Genomic DNA, 21,686 nt, shown 5'->3' on the forward strand with positions numbered 1-21,686 from the left:
GACAGCACGCCATATACGCATTAAACTTACCCATTCAAATTATATGTAAGTGTGAACTCGTGAAATGATGTTTTATTAACAAGGTTCGGGAGGAGCACGTTCAGATAATTAACACAGGTGGAGAGCACTCAGCAATCAATGGTGAGAGGTATATATACTCAGCAGTCTCACCTCATTCCATTGACAGTTTTTGCAGCATCCCTCCACCACCCCTTCTCCACACTTCTAGTACTAAACACTTACATACGGGGGGAGTACTCTGGGTTCGGGCTGAACTCCGAGCTCGGAGCCCTCCCTCCGGACAGCACGCCATATACGCATTAAACTTACCCATTCAAATTATATGTAAGTGTGAACTCGTGAAACATCACAAAAGAAATTCCCCACAAAATAAAACAAAAAAATAATTAATACAAAAAGAATATAAACGACAAGGCTAAAGTTTACTTTAGGGGTGGCAAGCTAGCTGTAAACGATTGTGCTCTCAACCATTTATGTGTGCACGGCAAACCAAATAGGAAGAGGTGCTCAAACCCTGGTACTCCAACCTCACAACAAATGTGTTCACCCAGGTGACTAGCCTCCCCCTCGGTACACTCAGCCTTGACTCAAACCAAAAGAAAACAGAAATTAGTGGGTGCGATACAAATACAAAAATCACATCAATCACATCAGACACAAATATAATAGACCAGATCAGTTGGTGCACGGATAATAATCCATCCTACCTCGTCGAGGACCCCGAAATACTCACAGGTGTTAGAATAGATAGACACTACGCACTGATATACAATTACACCACACGGCCACTATGGCCCAAATCACACTGGTCAAACCAACATCATTAAAGAAATAACCAAATAACTCAAACCATAAAAATGAAAGCAAAACAAAACACAGAAAATGATATCTAGTCACGAAAAACAAAGGAAATAACCTAATCATGAAAAACAGCAGCACGACCCGAGTTAATCACGTGGTATGCGGGAGACACACGAGAATCACACACACACATCACGAACCACCATATCACGATGTCAGGATGCACTCGCGAATGTTCAGCTTAAAGCCCTCAATGAGCGCTTGACGCAACTCCCAGGGAACGCCGCCGAGACGGCAACAGCCATCACTCAACTAACGTGACACCAGTAACAAGAAGAGGGGCGGGTATGACAAAGCCTACGTGCTAGGGCTTCCTGTTTACACACTTAAATACTCCGGCCCTAATTACCTCATCCACCCATTACCATATAAAGGTAATGACGCAAAGAAAAGGAAAGGGGAAATCCCCTACTGCTACATTCGGACCATATTAAAATGTTTAATATTTTTATATTATATTTAAAACGAAAAGAGGCAGGTTTGTGTTTTATATATATATATATATTTTTTTATAAATAGGCAAACGTTATGTGCAGTGAATATAATCAATACGCGTTCCCTGAACTACATTTGTGTGGCTATAATGTTTAAGATTTCTTTAAATGAAAACGAAAAGAGTTAGTATGGTGTTTTATCACATATTTCGTTGCCTAAAATATACACAGAGATAACCGAAGTAGCAGAGCGAGCTGAGTGACGCGCGCTGCGTCAGAAGGTGGGGGGGGTTAGGATTTCCCAAGATTTTCCAAGATGGCGCCGCCCATACCCCCCATAAACGGCTTCAAACCAAGCCATAAGGCTTGTTCGACTTCATGCAGCTCTGCGCAGACCGATCGGCGGCTGACTTGAAGCAGTGCATGCCGGTTAGAAATTTTGTCCGACTTGATGCAGCCCCGACGCCACGTGACTGTGACGTGTGCCATCAAAGTACCGCGAGAGCGATTTGAGAGTAGCCGGAGAACTCAGCCAGCGCAGCTTCTCAAGAGCGGCTGCACGAGGGCTGATGACGACACAGCTGTTCCATGATTGGCCGGATTCACCGCATGACAACGATCACGTGTGTTTCGTGTTTATTCGAACACCTTTAGTTCCTCTAAAGCTCACAAATCAGTTTTTTATAACAGTAAACACTCTTTTCATGTAGTTGCGATGTTATATTGTGTCATGTTTATCAAATTAAAACTGATTAAAAAATGTAGACTCCACTTTATTGATAGTAGCTTATGTTGAACTTTATTCTTGTTCAAACAGACGCTGTGTGAAGCAGTACATAAAGTATTGAATGAAAATGTCTCTGCAGCTCCTCCCCGCCTGCAAGCGGCTACTCTCGCCGATCGGTTACATACAGCCGCAGCCGATGTCGAACACACCTATAGAGCTGGTAAGTCCCGCCCCTTCCGCTAATCCCCCTGGACCTCTAGGTTGAAAAATCGTCAATGCAAGTGAATGGGAGAAAAAAATTATTTTCTGGTCCCGTTTGAATTGTGCCATGAATGTGAACATATGTTGTCTGTGAATTTTTTATATAACTTTTCGTGTAAAGAATGCTACAATTTAGCGGGTAGAAGTTTGATACGGTTAGACTTTGTGTGAGAGCACTTTGTGGACTACAACTCTTCGCTGCTTTCGACGTGTTTGAAACGTCAACACCACTAGCACACGGACACTAGCTCACGGATCCCGCTAAACATGGCTGTGTCTTTGGTGCACTTCACCGCCTTCTTTCAGGGAGAGGACAAAATCGTTGAGGTTGGTGAAAACCACGGGTAAGTCAACATTATGGGGTGACGTCACATAGGTGACATGTAGTCTTTCTCGTTATGTCTCTTCCACAACTGCTAGCCGAAGAATCATACCATATACTGTCAAACTCGTAACATGAAAAGTTATATAAAAAATTCACAGATAACATATGTTCACATTCATGGCACAATTCAAACGGGACCAGAAAATAATTATTTTCTCCCATTCACTTGCATTGACGATTTTTCAACCTAGAGGTCCACTTGGGGTTTTACGGATGGGCGGGACTTACCAGCTCTATAGAGAGAAAGAGTTGCGACACTCCCATAGGCTGCCATAGGAACGTTGGAATGCGGAAGTAACGAGTGTCGTGGAGCAGCCGATAGTTCCAAACACTGATAGTTCCAGCACTGAACCCCATTCATTTTCAGTGTTTCCGAAGTACGCTCGCTGGTAAGTTGAAGAAATTACTGTATTTCTGACATTTGAACGCATTAGCCATCCTCTCATGAATTTAGTTGCAATTTATGTAGCCAACTTTAGTTAATGTTTATTGGAAGATAATAGTTAATTGCAGATAGCTTACATGACCAACACTTCATTAACGTTAGCCACCAGTCAGAAATGTGTAAATTCAATACTGAGGTCAGAGTTAAATGTGATGTTGCACTATATTGTATTCAGAGTTTTTTTTTGTCAACCCTATTTACATATTATGGTCAGAATATTAGAAATACATCTGGATATAAAGCAAATAAGTACAGCAGCTGCACCCCCACAGATATGACCTCATTGCTAAAACGTGTAAATGAATGTACACCTCTATGACAGTATAAAAAATTCTGAACATTATAGAAAAGCAGAATTTATGGCTGAGCTTTGTATATACGGTATCATAATGCAATAAAAATATACAATTATATACACAATTATATTTTCCCTAATTTGCATAATTTGTTGGATGAGCAAAATAATCTTTCATAATGTTAATGTGTAAGAATAACAATTTGGATAACAATAGTGGTTTGTATATATATATATATATATATATATATATATATATATATACAGGTGCTGGTCATAAAATTAGAATATCATCAAAAAGTTGATTTATTTCAAGAATTCAACTTAACAGGTGAAATTAATATATTATATAGACTCATTACATGCAAACTGAGATATTTCAAGCCTTTATTTGTTATAATTTTGATGATTATGGCTTACAGCTTATGAAAACCACAAAATCAAAATCCCAGAAAATTTGAATATTACATGAAATCACACAGTAATTACACAGTAATACCATGGTCATTGAACCAGGTTTTGGTTCTTTTGGCAGTGTGGGCAGGTGCAAATCCTGCTGGAAAATGAAGGAAGCATGAAGTGCTCTGGAAATGTCCTGGTAGACGGCTGCGTTGACTCTGGATTTAACAAAGCACAGTGGACCAAAGTCCTCTTTTCTGATGAGAGCAAATTTTGCATCTCATTTGGAAACCAAGGTCCCAGAGTCTGGAGGAAGAATGGAGAGGCACACAATCCAAGATGCTCGAAGTCCAGTGTGAAGTTTCCACAGTCAGTGATGGTTTGGGGTGCCATGTCATCGGCTGGTGTTGGTCCACTGTGTTTTCTGAGGTCCAAGGTCAACACAGCCGTCTACCAGGAAGTTTTAGAGCACTTCATGCTTCCTGCTGCTGACCAACTTTATGGAGATGCAGATTTCATTTTCCAACAGGACTTGGCACCTGCACACAGTGCCAAAGCTATCAGTACCTGGTTTAAGGACCATGGTATCCCTGTTCTTAATTGGCCAGCAAACTCGCCTGACCTTAACCCTATAGAAAATCTATGGGGTATTGTGAAGAGGAAGATGCGATACGCCAGACCCAACAATGCAGAAGAGCTGAAGGACACTATCAGAGCAACCTGGGTTCTCATAACACCTGAGCAGTGCCACAGACTGATCGACTCCATGCCACGCTGCATTTCGGCAGTCATTCAGGCAAAAGGAGCCCCAACTAAGTATTGAGTGTTGTACATGCTCATACTTTTCATGTTCATACTTTTCAGTTGGCCAGCATTTCTAAAAATATTTTTTTTGTATTGGTCTTAAGTAATATTCTAATTTTCTGGGATTTTGATTTCGTGGTTTCATAAGCTGTAAGCCATAATGATAACAAATAAAGGCTTGAAATATCTCAGTTTGCATGTAATGAGTCTATATAATATTAGTTTCACCTGTTAAGTTGAATTCTTGAAATAAATCAACTTTTTGACGATATTCTAATTTTATGACCAGCACCTGTATGTATATATATATATATATATATATATATATATATATATATATATATATATATATATATATATATATATATATATATATATATATATATATATTTGTTCTCATTTAATTTCAAATTATGTAACGTTACAGGAGTCAAAATAACAGAAATCATGACAAATGTCCAGATATATATATATATATATATATATATAGACCTAACTCACTTCTGTAATTTCAACCTCATGAAAATGTTTAGGAAACATAGGCTTTCAATGTGTATTTAATCTGTCCTTAAGTGTATTAACTTTAACACTGTTTCCTCTTTCTTTACCACTACCAGTCCTCTCCAAAAGCAAAAGGCTTGTTTTAGGACCCGGTCTCCTCTGGGGCCTATGACACGCTCTGCTTCTGGCAGGGGAACGCTCTCACCCAAAAATCCAAACTATAGCATTACTTATAGTATGGAGTTTGAATGCTTTTGTTATCAATATATGGCTAAGCATTTGACTGATTCTTGATTCACCACCAGGTCTCCAGATCATCCTACAGCTTCGGTGGCAGAATGTAATGGCTATTGTAAACACTTGTATTCCTTTTCTGGCCTGCTTTCTGCCATCTTTCTCTCCCTGTAGGAAGTCGAACGAGTTTCTTTGAAGACAGAACATTCAAGAAAAACTTACCTACCCTCTCCCTAGATATAATAAATAATTGGGGGCAATGAAGTGTATTTCTGTCATTCATTCATTCAATTAAATGTTTTGTTGAATGCAATTGGTTGCCTTGTATATTTTTTTTACTGTTGAACAAACTTCTTTCTTTACTTAAACTGAGCAGCTTTAATTGATATTCACTTGTTGTGCAGGTTTATGTGAATGTATTTTAACATAACATTAGATGTTAGTAATTATGACCATAGAAGCACGAGAAAAATATATAGGCCTACAGTAAATACTGTAAATGTATTATACCTTATGGGAGCAGTCCCCCTTCCCTCCAAAATTAAACACAAAAAAATGTATTCAATTCAAAGGGCTTTATTGACATAAATGTTTCAAGAACAATGTGTGCGTGTATATACACTACCAGTCAAATAAATGCAGCCTTCGTGAGCAGAAGAGACTTATTTTAAAAACATTAAAAATCTTACTGATCCAAAACTTTTGACTGGTAGAGTATGCATGTATATATATATATATATATATATGTATACTTACTCTTAGCCTACTCTGTACACTAACCCAGAGCCATAGAGAAAAATCTTCGCTCTGCACTTATCTATAGACCCAAACATAAAATCGTAAATTCATTTTTATTCTGTAATAGTTTTGATAATATGTGTATGGGGCTTAATCTTAAAATTATATTCTTAGTCTTAACATGATCATGTTTCACGTTGTGGTCCTATCAGAAGAAGTGAGCTAGCTTCTAGGCGAATACTGAACTGACCGCCACGGCAGACCTCTTTGCGTGATCACGAAGGTAGGCTAATGGCTGAATCAAAATTTGCAAAATCACGGGAATCAATAGCCTAATCCAGCCCAGTTGTGCTAAAATAAATATCATGAGACGTCCATCATCAGATGAATGATATGGAAAAGTTAAGTTAGAGCCGCTAAAGCCAGTGCTACTACCCATGCGAACATGAATACTAAGCTTTTCCCTCCAAAAATATAGTATTATAAGTAATATACAGTAATTCGTTGTCACCCTGCCTATCCAAATGCAAAACTGACATTAACAAAATGCAATAACAGCTGAAAAAGTACTTGGGTGTGTGTTTTATTTTATATTTTCCGTTCAATATGCAATCGCTGCTGTCTGTCCCATAGAAGAACATGAGCCAGCGTATGTTTTGGAACTATTGGGGCTTACATGAACCACATGACAGCCATAGCGGCGACATCAAAGAGTGTCGCAACTCTTTCTCTCTATGGCTCTGCTTCAAACCCGTTCTTCAGAAAGTCTATGGGTGACGTCACAGACGCTTTGTCTATATTTTTTACAGTCTAGTGACTCACATTGTAGGAAGTCGTTCCTGGTCTTGGGATTCATGTTGGTGAAAGTGACTGTGGAAATAAACAGACGTGAACAGTGTGAAGAGAAATGACAAGATAAAATACATCCATTTCTGAGACATTTATAATATGATGCTCTATAATATTAGATGATGGACTCATTTCTGAGAGCAGATTAATAATCTCCAGGGGCTTCATTTATAAAACACACACATCGGATTGATCCTAAATTTCAGGGATTTCATCCTCTGTCATGTGTATATAAACGCTTGTCCACGATGATGAGTCCGTATTTCCTTTTTTTTTTTTCTTTTTTTTTTTTAGGAGTGCAAAATTTACAACATAGAACACAGAACACAACAACAAAACACAAAAACAACAATAAAACAGCAGTAATAATAACAGTAATGAAAAAAAATATATATCTGAATCATCAAGAGATATTTGTGGCCGATTTTGTAGGAGGATTTGATGGACTTGAATTGAATTTATTAATAATTGTGATTTATAAACTGGGATGCATTTAATAATTTTTTTCTACAAAATTGATGTTTTAGAAATCGTAGGAACATTCATAGGAAACGGTTGTACGTTCATATTTTGGATCTTTCTCCACACGTCTGTATAAACGAGGCGCAGGACTTTACCTCCGTCTGAGATCTTCTTGATCTCCTCTTTGCAGAAATCCTCCAGTTTGTCTCTCAGCTGACGGACAGATTCTCTCACACAATCAAAAGAGGAGAGAGAACTGAAGGAAACGTCGGGTTCGTCTGTAGATTCAGGAGGTGCTGAGAGAGACTGGAAACTCTACAGAAAACAGAAATCAAAACTCATCATCTCCACACTTCAGCCAATAACCTGCACTATATCAGATCTGAGGTGCGTTTCCCGTACAACTATATAGCTCGCTGCTTAACTACCATAGTACGATGCATCGTTGGAGAAATCAACTAGCTAATCACGACTCTTTCCTTGAAACCGCATGTCACAAAGTATCGTTTAACCACGTTGGTTTATGATGTCTCGCACGTGGTGGACTAATAACTTATTTTAATTAATCTGTTTGAGATCAAATTAACGCTAGATTTTGTCATATAAGTTACAGACATGGCATCTGAAGACCATTTCTAATTTTTCTCAGTTATTTTGCTTTATTACCAGACTCAATATTTGGCTCGTTCTTACATAGTAGAGCACGTTCGCACATGCGCAGTCTTCAAAAACGGTGCTTTAAATCTCTTGACAAACTAAAAGACGTAAATTACATTTGTATGTATTCTAAATAAATAACACGGGTTGTAATGAAAGTCAGCTTGCTTATTTTGCTCAAGATAAGGATTTATTGAGTCCACATGTCATGTAAACTAGAAACTATGCTTCTAACCACAGCTCGAGAGCTGTCGCTCCAACCACACAACTGCGATGCTGTTTGCGAATGTTTGTTGGAACGATGGTTTCGGGAAACACCAAATCGTTGAACTATGCTGATAACGACGGAACTTGCGACCATAGTTGGCTAACGATGCTTTTGGGAAACGCACCCCTGAGCGGCTCTTGTTGACTTGACAAGTGACTCGCTTCAATCCAGCACTTTCACACAAGATCGATGGTGTTTTAAGCCCCCAGTGGCTCCTTAGAGGCAGCTAACCCTACCCTCAACCATATAATATATATTATATACACATATATACACACATATACATACATATATACATATATATATATATATATATATATATATATATATATATATATATATATATATATATATATATATATATAAATATAGCTGCGAGCAGCGGTTGCGGGCCCAAGCCGGTGGCTTTAGTTACACTAAAGCGGGTGGCGGTGTCACCAGCTTGGGCCCGCAATCACCACTGCTCGCAGCTATATTTATATATTTTTCACTTATTTTTCATAATTATAATTAAATTAATTATTTTCATTAAATGAATGTCTTATAGTCTAAAATTATATTAAATGCAATTAGCTAATATTTAGAGAGCTTTTTGTTAAAGTTACTGCTGAATGAACTGACACATTTATGATACACTTAAATATACTCAATGCAGTTTCTATTGAGAATTGATTGTTTAATTGTTAATAGAATTTTTAATAACACACTAGAGTTTTAATTATAATCAAGTACTTTACATGTGCTTTAGTATGTTGATCGACATCAAGATAACTGCACTTTAAAGCATGACAAAATATTATTAAAACAATGATTTCTAATATACAAATTAAAACTTTTAATTTGATTGTTACAAAGTGCAATTTTTAAAAAGTCTATTTAAAGTGTGTTAAGAAACATAGTTGTCACATGGACACTGTTTAGATATTTTTAGCGCAATTTTCCTACGGACAAAATTGCGATTGTTAACTCATGATTTCTGTTCTGTCTGTGCGCACCAATCTTGCACTTCTATCTCCTCCTCAACCAGACCACATAGAGACTTCGGGTTTTCGGCATTATGTTAAGGAAGGTCTAATCTCGGGAACGCAAAAAAAAAAAAAAAAAAAAAAAAGATTTACTATCTCTTAGTGTTGTGATCCCATGACGTCAGAAAATTGCGCTAAAACACTCACCGAGTTTTTATTACTTGTTTGTTTTCACTAGTTTTGTTCTCATTTGTCTCCTAGGTTACTCATTTCCCTCTTGTTTGTTACTATAGTTACTCATTAGTTCCCTCTTTGCTTCACCTGTGTTTATCCAATTATCTTTGTTTGCTCCTAGTATTTATAAGCCTGTGTTTCAATTCTCATTTGACGGTTCTCGTTAACGTTTTGTGCTTGGTTATGGTTAATCCTTTAATAAAATCTTTTGCACATATCTTTTTCATCTTGTCGTCGACCTCTGCTAAACCGTGCCAATAATCATGACAGTGTCTCTTTTTAAGTTGACTTTTATTTCAATAATATTATATGATCTGCAAGTTGGGTTAAAAAAAAAAGAAGATATATATATATATATATATATATATATATATATATATCTGTAAGATTTGAAGTATTTAACTACAATTGCACATTCAGTTAAGCACACTTCTTTTCCACAAGGGACTATGTGTGAACTTTCTAGGTGTTTGGATGATAAAACATCTGCATGTTGAGAAGATTTGAGGAAAAGCAGCAGAGTAGATTGACTATCATTATGCAACTTTTGATTGGTTAGTGACACTGAAACTTCACAAGGACCCTTTAAGGATCCCAAGGTCAGGTTTTGTTTGGATTTTATAAACATTGTTAATATACAGCCTCACTTCCTGTCTGGAGTCTTTGTAGATACAATTCAATGTATTACAGGTAAACTGTTACTACGAGGTGGCTAATTCGTACGAATTTGTACGACCTCACTCGTACGAATTAGTACGTTTTTTGCTAAATCGTACATATTTTACAAATTGGCCAATTCGTATGAATTCATTCCCCTGACCCCGCCCCTAAACCTACCCATCAAGTGTGTTTAGACAAATCATTAGCCACCTTTTTATCACTCTTTTTATCAATTGGTTGTGAGATAGCGTTGAAAAATCTAGTTGGGTGGATACTAATACCATCAAGTTCACTGATTTCATCAAGACAGAAGAAACCAGAAGGAAAAATGAGTTAATATTTAATGGTAAATTTCTCAGGGCTTTGTAAGTGTGTCTCTTTAAACAGAAGATGATCAGATGAGAGTCTGACTGATGATTATATGATAACACAACACTTGACTGAATCTGACTGAATTCCTGACAACATCTCAGTCAACGGCTCATTCTGCTCTCATGAAATGTTTCTCTGTCATAGCAGGATCTTGCTCAAGTCCACTATGATCCTGTTCTTCTAGATCTCTGTTACCTGCAGGAACTGGATGTGATCTTGTGTGTGTGAAAGCTGCTCCAGCTCAGCGTCTCTCCTCCTCAGATCATTGATCTCCTGCTCCAGTCGCTCCAGTCGTCCTTCAGCTCGACTCACTGCAGTCTTTTCCTGATCTCTGATCCGCTGTGTGACCTCAGAGCGGCTTCTCTCAATGGAGCGGATGATCTCAGTGAAGATCCTCTCACTGTCCTTCACTGCTGTCTGTGCAGAGCGCTGTTACACACACATCACAATCACACAGTGGCTTAAGCACGACTGACAGAGTCCAAAGTGAGACGTCTCAAACTTCTCTTCTTCTCCAGACTCACCTTATGAGACTTCACAGCCTCTCTCAGATGCTGAAGATCTTTCTGTCTCTGCTGGATTCTCTGACAGATCTTCATCTGCGTCTCCTTCAGCTGTTTCTGGAGGACAAACCAATGACAGGGAATGACACATAAAACTACTGTCAAACAAACATTAAAGTTACATGAATCCAGAGTTGGTGAAGTGGTTAAAGATCTTGCATGGTAAGTTTTTACTGTCTGGTTCAAACCACAGATTCACGAGTTCACACTTACATATAATTTGAATGGGTAAGTTTAATGCGTATATGGCGTGCTGTCCGGAGGGAGGGCTCCGAGCTCAGCCCGAACCCAGAGTACTCCCCCCGTATGTAAGTGTTTAGTACTAGAAGCGTGGAGAAGGGGTGGTGGAGGGATGCTGCAAAAACTGTCAATGGAATGAGGTGAGAGTGCTGAGTATATATACCTCTCACCATTGATTGCTGAGTGCTCTCCACGTGTTAATTATCTGAACGTGCTCCTCCCGAACCTTGTTAATAAAACATAATTTCACGAGTTCACACTTACATATAATTTGAATGGGTAAGTTTAATGCGTATATGGCGTGCTGTCCGGAGGGAGGGCTCCGAGCTCTGAGTTCAGCCCGAACCCAGAGTACTCCCCCCAAAGGCTAAAGCAGAGGACAGCCGCCGGACTAAAGATCCCCCAAATGAGTGCAGAGTTGGCGGGCTGGTATCTCAAGGAGGGCCTGGATGCTTGACTGGGAAGGCCCGTAATGGTGGTTCACTGCCTGGGCTGACAGCCCCTGTTGGTCTGCAAACGAGGAGCGGTTGTAGTTTACAGAAAACAGGAAAGTGAGTGCTTGCCTCGGAGATTTTCTCACACTGCATCGCTGGAAGAAAAGAGAAAACGTAAGTGCTCCACTGGGAAAGTTCTCACTCCGTCCGCTGTGAGACCAGTGCTCGCTGGACGGAAAGGAAACAGGAAAGTGAGTGCTTGCCTGGGAGATTTTCTTACACTGCATCATTGGATGAAAGAGAAAACGTAAGTGCTCTACTGGGAAAGTTCTTACTCCGTCCGCTGTGAGACCAATGCTCGCTGGACGGAAAGGAAACAGGAAAATGAGTGCTTGCCCAGGAGATTTTCTTACACTGCATCGCTGGATGAAAGAGAAAATGTAAGTGCTCTACTGGGAAAGTTCTCACTCCATCCGCTGTGAGACCAATGCTCGCTGGACGGAAAGAGGAGACAGTAAAGAAGAGACAGTAAAAAAGAGGGTTTTTTTTTTTTTTTTTTTCCTTCTCTACTCGATGAGGGTTTGGTGAGCTTTTTTAATATGGAACCGGTTGGTCCTGATGTAGCTTTGGAAAGCATCGGAGGACCATCTCCCAAGGGCTTGAATCTGCTGTTGGGAGAGGCCTTTTTGGGCTGCTGAAGTTGCTGCCCTGATACGGAATGAGTGACTTGAAAAATTCCTTGCTGGAATGCCTGCCTGTTGGAGAACAGATTTGAGGTGTTTCTGGAACCAAAAACGTGTCAGGTTTTTTGGACTCGTCTAAAAACAGGGGTTCCAGGGCAGATTTAGCCTGGGAACTTCTCCATTGCAGATAAGCCAGAATTGACTGGTATGGTTGGATTTGCGAAGCGAGGTTAAAAATGTAGATGAAATGACCTTTTTTGGTTTGGTCAGTTTTACTCTGTTTAATCAAATATGAAATGGTTTCGCCGTCTAGTACTGATAAGTCTGAGGTTTTTTTTTGTTTTTTTGTTTTTTTTTAAAACACTGCTGTGACAGTGGAGAATTTAGCCAGAGTAAAAGAGCTCCAGTGGGAGCAGAGAAGACATCACTGCTGCGGCAGTGGAGAAGTTTAGCCAGAGAAACAGAGCTCTAGTGAGAGCGGATGAGACATCACTGCTGCAATATTAGAGAAAACTTTACCAGAGAAATTTAGCTCCTCCAGGGCCAGAGGAGACATCACTGCTGCAGCAGTGGATAAACTTACCTGGAGAAACTGAGCTCCTGCGGTGTGTGGCTGAACAAAGGGAGGAGGAGAGAGGGGCTTAGCGGGCCGACGCTCGTCTTCTTATGCTTTAGATCAAAGACGCGAGAAAAAGGAGGCGAGATGGAATCCTTGCGGGATTATGCACATTGAAGTTTAAGTGACCGAGCAAAGATAACAGTTTGCGTTTAGAACAATTTTGATAGTCTGAAGTTTATTTAGTTAAGTACAAAAGAGACGGTTTATGGTAAAAGACGAAGCTTGCATAAATGTAGGCATCTTGTATTTATTTAACTGTGTTTCAATTAAGGATTACTAATCTCTTGGCATGAAACGCTTGTATAGCCTACACTTTTTTTTTTTTTTTTTTTTTAACACATTTACGAGATTTTGCAGATAAATTGCAGGACAGTGTTAACGATAGGTTCTTAATGATTCTGTGATCAATCTGCACGTAACGTGCGACCTACTGTATGACAGTAAATCATTTGTACAGAAACAATTTAAAACGTGCATTCCCCCGATCAAATTTGTATACAGATGGCATGACTGGCTCGTACCTCAAACAACTGAAGCAATGCCAAGCTCAACCAAGACAGACACGAGAAGGGCCGAGCTGAGCACTCACTGAGTTGACCCGGCAAACGTTGAGTATGGACTGGCCGGGACTGAATCTGCGGCGCGGCGCGGCTTACTTTAGGGCCTGCTGTGGTGGCCTGAAGAAGGAGGAAGACCCTTTCCCTCGCGTGAAGAGGGCGGCATTGCCTTACTAACCATTTCTCTATGGCGGGAATTATTGTATGGACCGGTGTAGAAAAAACGCGGAAGGAGATCGCGGATGTTTCGCCCGCGGTTATGATCCCGTTTGTTAAGCCTGACGCCCGCGATGTTGGTCAGACGATTGCGGCAGAAGTTCCTCAAAGACGAGAGATTACTTATCGGACGGGAATTGCTCGATTCGGACCTGTTAGGACGATACTGTCGGGCTACATGCTGCAAAAACTGTCAATGGAATGAGGTGAGACTGCTGAGTATATATACCTCTTACCATTGATTGCTGAGTGCTCTCCACCTGTATTAATTATCTGAACGTGCTCCTCCCGAACCTTGTTAATAAAACATCATTTCATGGTTTCCTGAAATGAATGTCAGCAGTATTTCATCAGTGCCTAGTTTTATATCATTAGTATCATCATTTACTCTCCCTCATGTCGCTCCAAACCTGTATGACTTTCTGTCTATTGTGAGACACAACAGAAGATATTTAGAAGAATGTCTCAGCGGTTTACAGAGGCCAAATAAAATATGTTGACACATCAATAACATCAAACCTCATTGGTTCTTTCATGTCACAGTCACATGACTAAACACCATGATGTCATGACACAAACACCAGTGAAGTTTGATGTTTTTGATGTCATCATATTTGATTTGGGCTCCACATACATGAGTTGATCAATGATTTGATCTGTGAATAAAAATTTGGCTCTTTTGATAGTAACATTTTAAAAAGTGAAGACTTCACTTATTTTGGAAATTATACACTTTAAAGGGACACTATGCAAGTCTGAGTGTTTTTTCTCTACGAGCTCCCCCTAGTGTCTGGTAGTATAATGCTTTCAAACACTCTGTCGTAAAAACGAACTGTTGTCCCTCCCCCCTTGCCACGAGCAACCCAGCTGATCAGCTGTCAACCCAGCTGAGCAGAGGAACCGGCTATTTCAAAACCAGTTATGTCTACCGAGGCAAGTAAAGCAATACTTTCTTTCCAACTGATGGCGATTTTTTTATTTATTGTGTTGTCATGCATACTAGTATTTTTACCGGGAACGAACGATATGAACGAGGCGAACTACTGCTTTCGTGTTTGTTTGTTTGTTTGTTTTTGGGAGAATGGGCATGAGCATAAAAAAAAATATATATATATCGGAGGCTAATATTTGTCTAAAGTTATATTAGCAAGGTCTATAAGTTCATCTGGTAGAATGATGGTTTACCTTTGCTTGTCTAAGAAAACATCAGAACGTTTTTTCTAGCTCGATCATGATATGTGCAACATTTTGCGCGTCTGATATTGCCTACTATCAGACGCGTTGACTTAGTGACATAATAAAAGTGTAAGTTACACAACTAAAACCGACAGAGGAACGGCCAAACAACTACAGAAATCAAACGTGTTTGCTATGACAATGCTAACATCAAAGTTATAGTATCTAGCGTACTAGTAAGCCCCTAACAGACAGCGATCATAATAAAAACCTTTACAGACAATAGCAAACATCCTGAGGTCGCAATTACTTGAAATTTAAATATTAAACACAGTTTATTCCAAAGATACTTAACTTACAAGTGCAACAGCAGGTCAGCATCCGTTTTGCAGGCTTCTGTTTCTCTCAGTTCTCACCATTCTGAAAAAGCCGGTCCGATATATTTACTCGAGTCTGACTTCTTGCTCGGTCAGTCTCCCGTTTCCTCTTTCGTTGGTCCTCCGACAAAGATTTCCTAGCTTTCTGCTTCTTTTTTACAGGCTCAGCCTCAGCCATAACTCAATCTATCGTTGCCCTTTGCTTATAGCTAGCCCGCCGGTGCTTGAATAGGGGCGTGTACGTGTGCAGTGCCGTCAAGCAATTCGTTACATCGCGAGACCTGATATCACGCGATACTTCCTGACACCGACCCGCGTCCCAAAGTTGCAAGTGAGTTTTTTCCGCTCTCGGGCACCAGGGGGGTGCGAAACCACCACCATTCAACCCGAAATAAGTAATATAACCATTCCACTGACTCCGAAGCTGTTCAGTTAAGGTTAAAAAGTTACCTAGAGCACCTTTAAAATAATATAATTGTGAAATAAGTGTGAACTGAACATAATGTTTTCAGACACGTAATTGCATGTTAATTGCTATTAAATGAAAATGTATTATAGTTTAAATGTACATATAAAGCAATTAGCTGAACTTAAGAGTGACTTTTTGACCCACTTAAGTAAGATTTAAGTATATAATGTAATTTCATAATTCTATTGAGTTAAATTGAAATATTAAATATTATTAAAATGTACTTTAAAGTAAAACTTTTCATTTTACATTATAAAAAAGTGTACTTGATAAAGTGTACTTATGAAACAGTCATGAAAGTTGACGCTCTTTAAGCGCACTTAAGTGGCCTTTCATTTCATTATATTATATTATCTGCAAGTACAGTTTTTTTTTTTTTAAATGCACTTTTAATTTGAAGTACACTACAAGTGCATGTCAATACACTTAAGCGTACTCCTTTCTTTAACCACTAGTTGTTTAGATTACTTTTATGCTTTTTCTCCTTTTTGGAGCTTGAAACTTTTTTACTCCATTGACTTACAATGTATAAACTAAAATAGACGAGACATTGTTCAAAATGTCATCTTTTATATTCCACAGAAGAAACTCACTCAAACCGGTTTGGATCAACATGAGTAAATGAGTGAGTAAATGAAGACACTTTCATTTCTGTGTGATCAGTCCCTCTCAGTTCATACCTGTGTCTCTGTCCTCTGTGCTGCAGTTGATACAGTGTTGTGGTTTTTATGTTCACTCTCCTTACACCACACACAGATGCACTGTTGATCAGTGATACAGAACATTTCTAGCTCTTTATCATGTGTACGGCAGATCATGTCCTGCAGTCGTCCAGTGGCATCAATCACTTTGTGTGGCTTACGAGAGTGAAATTCCTCATGACGGTCAAAATGAGTTTGACAGTAAGATTCCTGACACACCAGACAGGACTTGACGGCTTTGTATTTTCTTCCAGTACAGACGTCACACTGCACGTCTCCAGCTCCAGCGTAACAGTCAGCAGGAAGTTTAGTCTTCTTCAGTTTCTCCACCAGTTCAGCCAGAATGGTGTTTTTAGCTAAAGCAGGTCTTGGACTGAAGGTCTGTCTGCACTGAGGGCAGCTGTAGACTCTCTTCTCATCCTCCTGATCCCAGCAGTCTGTAATACAGATCTTACAGTAACTGTGTCCACAGTGGATAGTCACTGGATCCTTCAGGAGATCCAGACACACTGGACACGTGAACTCATTCTGATCCACTGAAAATCTGGCTTCTGCCATTTTACTGCATGAATACAGAGAGACACAAACACACAACAGCTCAACACTTCAGTTTCTGTTTCTCTGAACTGAGGGGTTGAAATAGTGTCCTGCTTCTGTGTTTGAGTGACATGTGCACATGGGCGTCTATAGTTAGAAAGTTAGGACAATTCCAAGGGCCTCTGACTGACAGGGGCCCCAACATGTAAGTAAAAACTAATTTAAAAATTGTATTATATTATACACTATATAAACCATCATCATTGAGTATAATAATAAAATGAATGTTGTCTTTGATTTTACTTATTTTGGCAATAAAAGTTAAATATCCCCATTGACCAAAAAGTAAATATTCATATTGACCCACCACCCCCCTGTATCTGCATGAAATGGTTATGTCCTGCCTTAGCATGCACAGTGTTTAGTTGCAGACAGTCAGTCGATGCGCCAGAAACACAGAGACCACAATGTTGCATAGTAAAAGAAAATCTGGTTTTCAAAAAAGGAAAGAGAGAAAAGAGAGAGAGGGAAGACAAAAGAAAGGGTGTCAATCTGTAACCCAGTTTTTCCCCAAGAAAGGTTTAGTCTGTGAGTGGTATTAACCTGTTGTCCATAGTGAAATAAGCTAGCTAGCTGCAGGCTAGTGTTAGCCTACATTTCATCAACATTTAATCAGTGCAGGGAAACGTTTAGCAAGATATTCATCTTAAATCATTTAGTCCCTTTTAGCAGACTTAAAAACATGAGTCAGCAGCACCCCAGTCTCCCCATAACTGCACCCCTCCCTGTCCCAGTGAAGACGGTGAGCAACATTGTGTTAACGACTTAGCATCATTCCAGGGAGTCTGTATATACTGTCTATGGAGTCTGTGTGGGGTTCTCTGACTGTCTCTCTTGCTCTTTTTACCATAACAAAAAAGAAAATGAAATATTTATTAATGACAGAAATCAAACACAAATTATTTTCTCACATAATGACCATTATGACATAAAAAAACAACCTCCTGTCTGTACTGGATGCAGTTAGAAACAGTTAGAGTAGCTTACCTCAACCTGCATGTAAGTTACAGACAATATTAAAATAATCCAGTTTGATGCGTTCATTTAGACTGAATTTTGGCCGGTAAATGACATCTATAGATACAGACTTTATTATTCCCATCATTCCAAACCTCAAAACTTATTTATTTTAATTAAAACGTTTTATTTTATTTTAATTAAAAAATTATTTTAATTACAAAGTTAATATATATTTAGTTTTTTTCTTTTTTAATTTTACAATAAAAATGCTTTGAGACTGTAAAGGATTGCCTTAAGGACATTCTTATGGTGGCTTTTAATCTTGCATCAAATAGTGAACTGCAGACTGTATGCAGACTTGCATTTACAAATCACCAGCAGTAAATATTGTGCTAGTACTAGTATTGAACTAAAATGTATACAAAAATGTGATGATGTCCGACTCCTTTTATGAAGAAGAAAGCCGTAAGTTTTCAAAAAGCACAAGACATATGATATGACCCACTATTCTGCTTCATAAGTACCATGTTAACAATATGACATGGACATGACGTGGTTTAATGTACCTAAACAATGATTACCAAATTTCTCTCTCATGTTGCTCCTCATAACCACTGAAACCAGTAAAAACAAGTAATAAAAACTCGGTGAGTGTTTTAGCGCAATTTTCTCACCTCATGGGATCACAACACTAAGAGATAGTAAATCTTTTCCTGGATTTTTTTTGTGCGTTCCCGAGATTAGACCTTCCTTAACATAATGCCGAAAACCCGAAGTCTCTAGGTGGTCTGATTGAGGAGTAGATAGAAGTGCAAGATTGGTGCACACAGATGCACAGAACAGAAATCATAAGTTAACAATCGCAATTTGTCCGGTGGAAAATTGCGCTAAAAAATCTAACCCAAAGTCTAATTATTTTGGACGTTATCTAGTCCAGTCATTTTATGAAAAAAGGTTGAACAAATTGTAACAGAAGCAAACTCAACTGATTTTGTATCCTCAATATGTCCTGAGTAAGGGAAAAAAAGTCCCGAAGAATCCCATTAGGGGAAAGTTTCGAAAAAGACCCAAATATACCCTATTCCTTTTTTTTTTCTTATGTGAATTGGGTAAAAATTTTAACCTTTAGATATCACCATGAAAATTACTGTGTTGATTACTTACATCAAGGCAAACAAAAAATGTATTACAAGTTTTTTTTAAATTGTTTGTTAACATGGACAAACAGTGCATAATCTATTTATGTATGTACTAATTTGCATAAATACCACAACAGATCTAAACATTGGGTATAGCCAGGTGAAAATGTCTTGTTAGAACAAAACGAATACTTTGCTAGTTAACTGGAGATGTTTTATTTATTTATATTGGTACGGGCCGCGAAAACCGTGACCCTAAAACGGTGATACGAACCGAACCGTGGGTTTTGTGAACCGTGCCACCCCTAGTGTGTAGATATGGTCAATTGTACTGGGAATTAAATCAAAATATTAGCAAAAAGGCATAGCCACACATTTTCCCACTGAACTCCAACACGTAGCCTATGGTTGGCCAGGCCTACTTTCCTTGGGACATTCCAAAACGCGTAACGTGAAAAAGCTTAACATGGTTTACCTAAACAATGATCAATGATCACCAAATTTCTCTCTCATATATTGCTCATCATAACCACTTAAAACTGTCAAAAAATCTAACCAGAAATTTGGTGATCACTGACCGTTGTTTAGGTACATTAATCCATTAAGCCTTTTTCCTACAATAGCCTCAATGAAGCAGAAACTCTTAATTTCAGATAACGTCCATAATAATTGGACTTTGGGTTCGATTTTTTGACAGTTTTCAGTGGTTATGAGAAGCAATATGAGAGAGAAATTTGGTGATCGTTGTTTAGGTACATTAAACCACATAAAGCTTTTTCACGTTAGGACTTATATATGAAGCCCATGAGAGCCATGGGGAGTCAACCCACAGCTGCTCCGCTGCCCTGCTGAAAATGTGAAGCAGAAACGCTTAATGTCAGATTAGTCCAGTCATTTTAGGCCAAAATGGGGGTCAACCTTGAACAAATTGCAACAGAAGCAAACTCAACTGATTTTGTATCCTCAATATGTCCTGAGTAAGGAAAAAAAAGGCCAGAAGAATCCCATTAGGGGAAAGTTTTGAAAAAAGACCCAAATATAGCCTATTCATACGCCCATTCATTCCTTCATTCATTCAAGAAGCAATCTAGCGCTGAAATGTGTTTTTTTTAATCAAGTGATCACAGTGCTCGTTGCCGCTGCGATCAGTGGCGCTGATACAGTGTTCTCTTGTGCCTCACGCACACACCGCACAGTCTTCACTTGGACGCGCGCTTCAATCCGTTGTGGAGACTCTCTATTCGTTCCGGTGAAATCACAAAACAAAATTCACACAAATCTGTCCCTGCTTGATTAATACAACCACTGATAAACATAATCGGTTTTGATGAAAAAGAAAAAATATATACGAGTGCGGATTAGAACTCAGAACCTATGACACGCTTGGCAAAAGTTCTGCCACTGGACCATTAAAGTACATACATAAAACAGTCGATCTATGTATTCACGTGAAAAAAACAACATATAGTGGAGTAGATCTCATTTAATGTCTAAGTAAACCCAGTGTACTATTTAAATCGATTGCTGGACATCGTAATGTTATTCTACATACATCTGATTTATGATTTTGCATTGTATTAGCACGGGCACGAGGCTACATTGCGCATGCGTCGAACCGTGTGACGCACACACGCTTCGAACCAAGACAAGCGAACCTAACGGTTCAGATGTTTTTTCATGTACCGTGCCACCCCTAGTAGATATATATATATATATATATATATATCAACAAAATAAATACTTATTAGTAACATGAAAATGACCTTTCTTTGGGAGGGTTTGCCTTCGCCATGCTTCCTGGAAGTAGGGGTAGGAATTTGACAGCCTCATGTGACAGGAAGGATGTGAATACCTTTTTTTTCTTTTCTTGAAATCCTTTATTTGGTTGTTTGCTTGCATGTCATTGAGACATTAAACATGGATAACATCTAGAAAAATACTTACAAAAGGAAAATGACAACTATACTGTGATGAGGTTCAGTACTTTGTAGTGAGGGAAGGAAGAAGACAAGGGGTCGGCGATGACTGGGACTCTCGTTTTATTCACTCAAGTTGAAAACATAAACAAAAAGGTGCGCACGTAGCGCGTTCACCGTGCAACAACACAGCATAAACTCAGTCAATAATTCAGAATATAAATCGTCAGCTTCTCTCTCAGTCGGCAGCAGCACACGAGGTCCCAGTCCCTCTCTCTCCCTCTCACTCTCTCCCGGTCGTGCTAATATCCGGTCTCTCCATGCCAATTACTAAAATCAGGCACAGGTGTTCATCATCTGCACTTGACCTACTTACTCACCGCTCGCTTCCTTCCTCTCTCTCCCGCTACAGACTCCGCAGAACCACGCCCCCCTCGCCACATACCCCCACCGCCCGACTCAGGCCG

At 39.1% G+C, this 21,686-nt stretch overlaps 1 protein-coding gene across 1 annotated transcript in view; it reads right to left on the reverse strand.

Annotated features, from left to right (window-relative positions):
* LOC308702686 (E3 ubiquitin/ISG15 ligase TRIM25-like) overlaps positions 1 to 17,230 on the reverse strand; it is a 40,216-nt gene extending 22,986 nt beyond the window's left edge. Inside the window, exons 1-5 of the mRNA XM_081385737.1 lie at positions 16,587 to 17,230; positions 11,097 to 11,192; positions 10,768 to 11,001; positions 7,572 to 7,731; positions 6,928 to 6,975 (exon numbers count right to left, since the gene is read on the reverse strand). Of these exons, the coding sequence (XP_081241863.1) occupies positions 6,928 to 6,975; positions 7,572 to 7,731; positions 10,768 to 11,001; positions 11,097 to 11,192; positions 16,587 to 17,165 (1,117 nt within the window). The 5' untranslated portion in view covers positions 17,166 to 17,230. The remainder of the gene's footprint in view (positions 1 to 6,927; positions 6,976 to 7,571; positions 7,732 to 10,767; positions 11,002 to 11,096; positions 11,193 to 16,586) is intronic.
* Between the last annotated feature and the right edge of the window lie 4,456 nt (positions 17,231 to 21,686).

The sequence above is a fragment of the Scardinius erythrophthalmus genome, assembly GCF_964197995.2.
Source record: "Scardinius erythrophthalmus genome assembly, chromosome: 1".
NCBI classification, from domain to species: Eukaryota; Metazoa; Chordata; class Actinopteri; order Cypriniformes; family Leuciscidae; genus Scardinius; species Scardinius erythrophthalmus.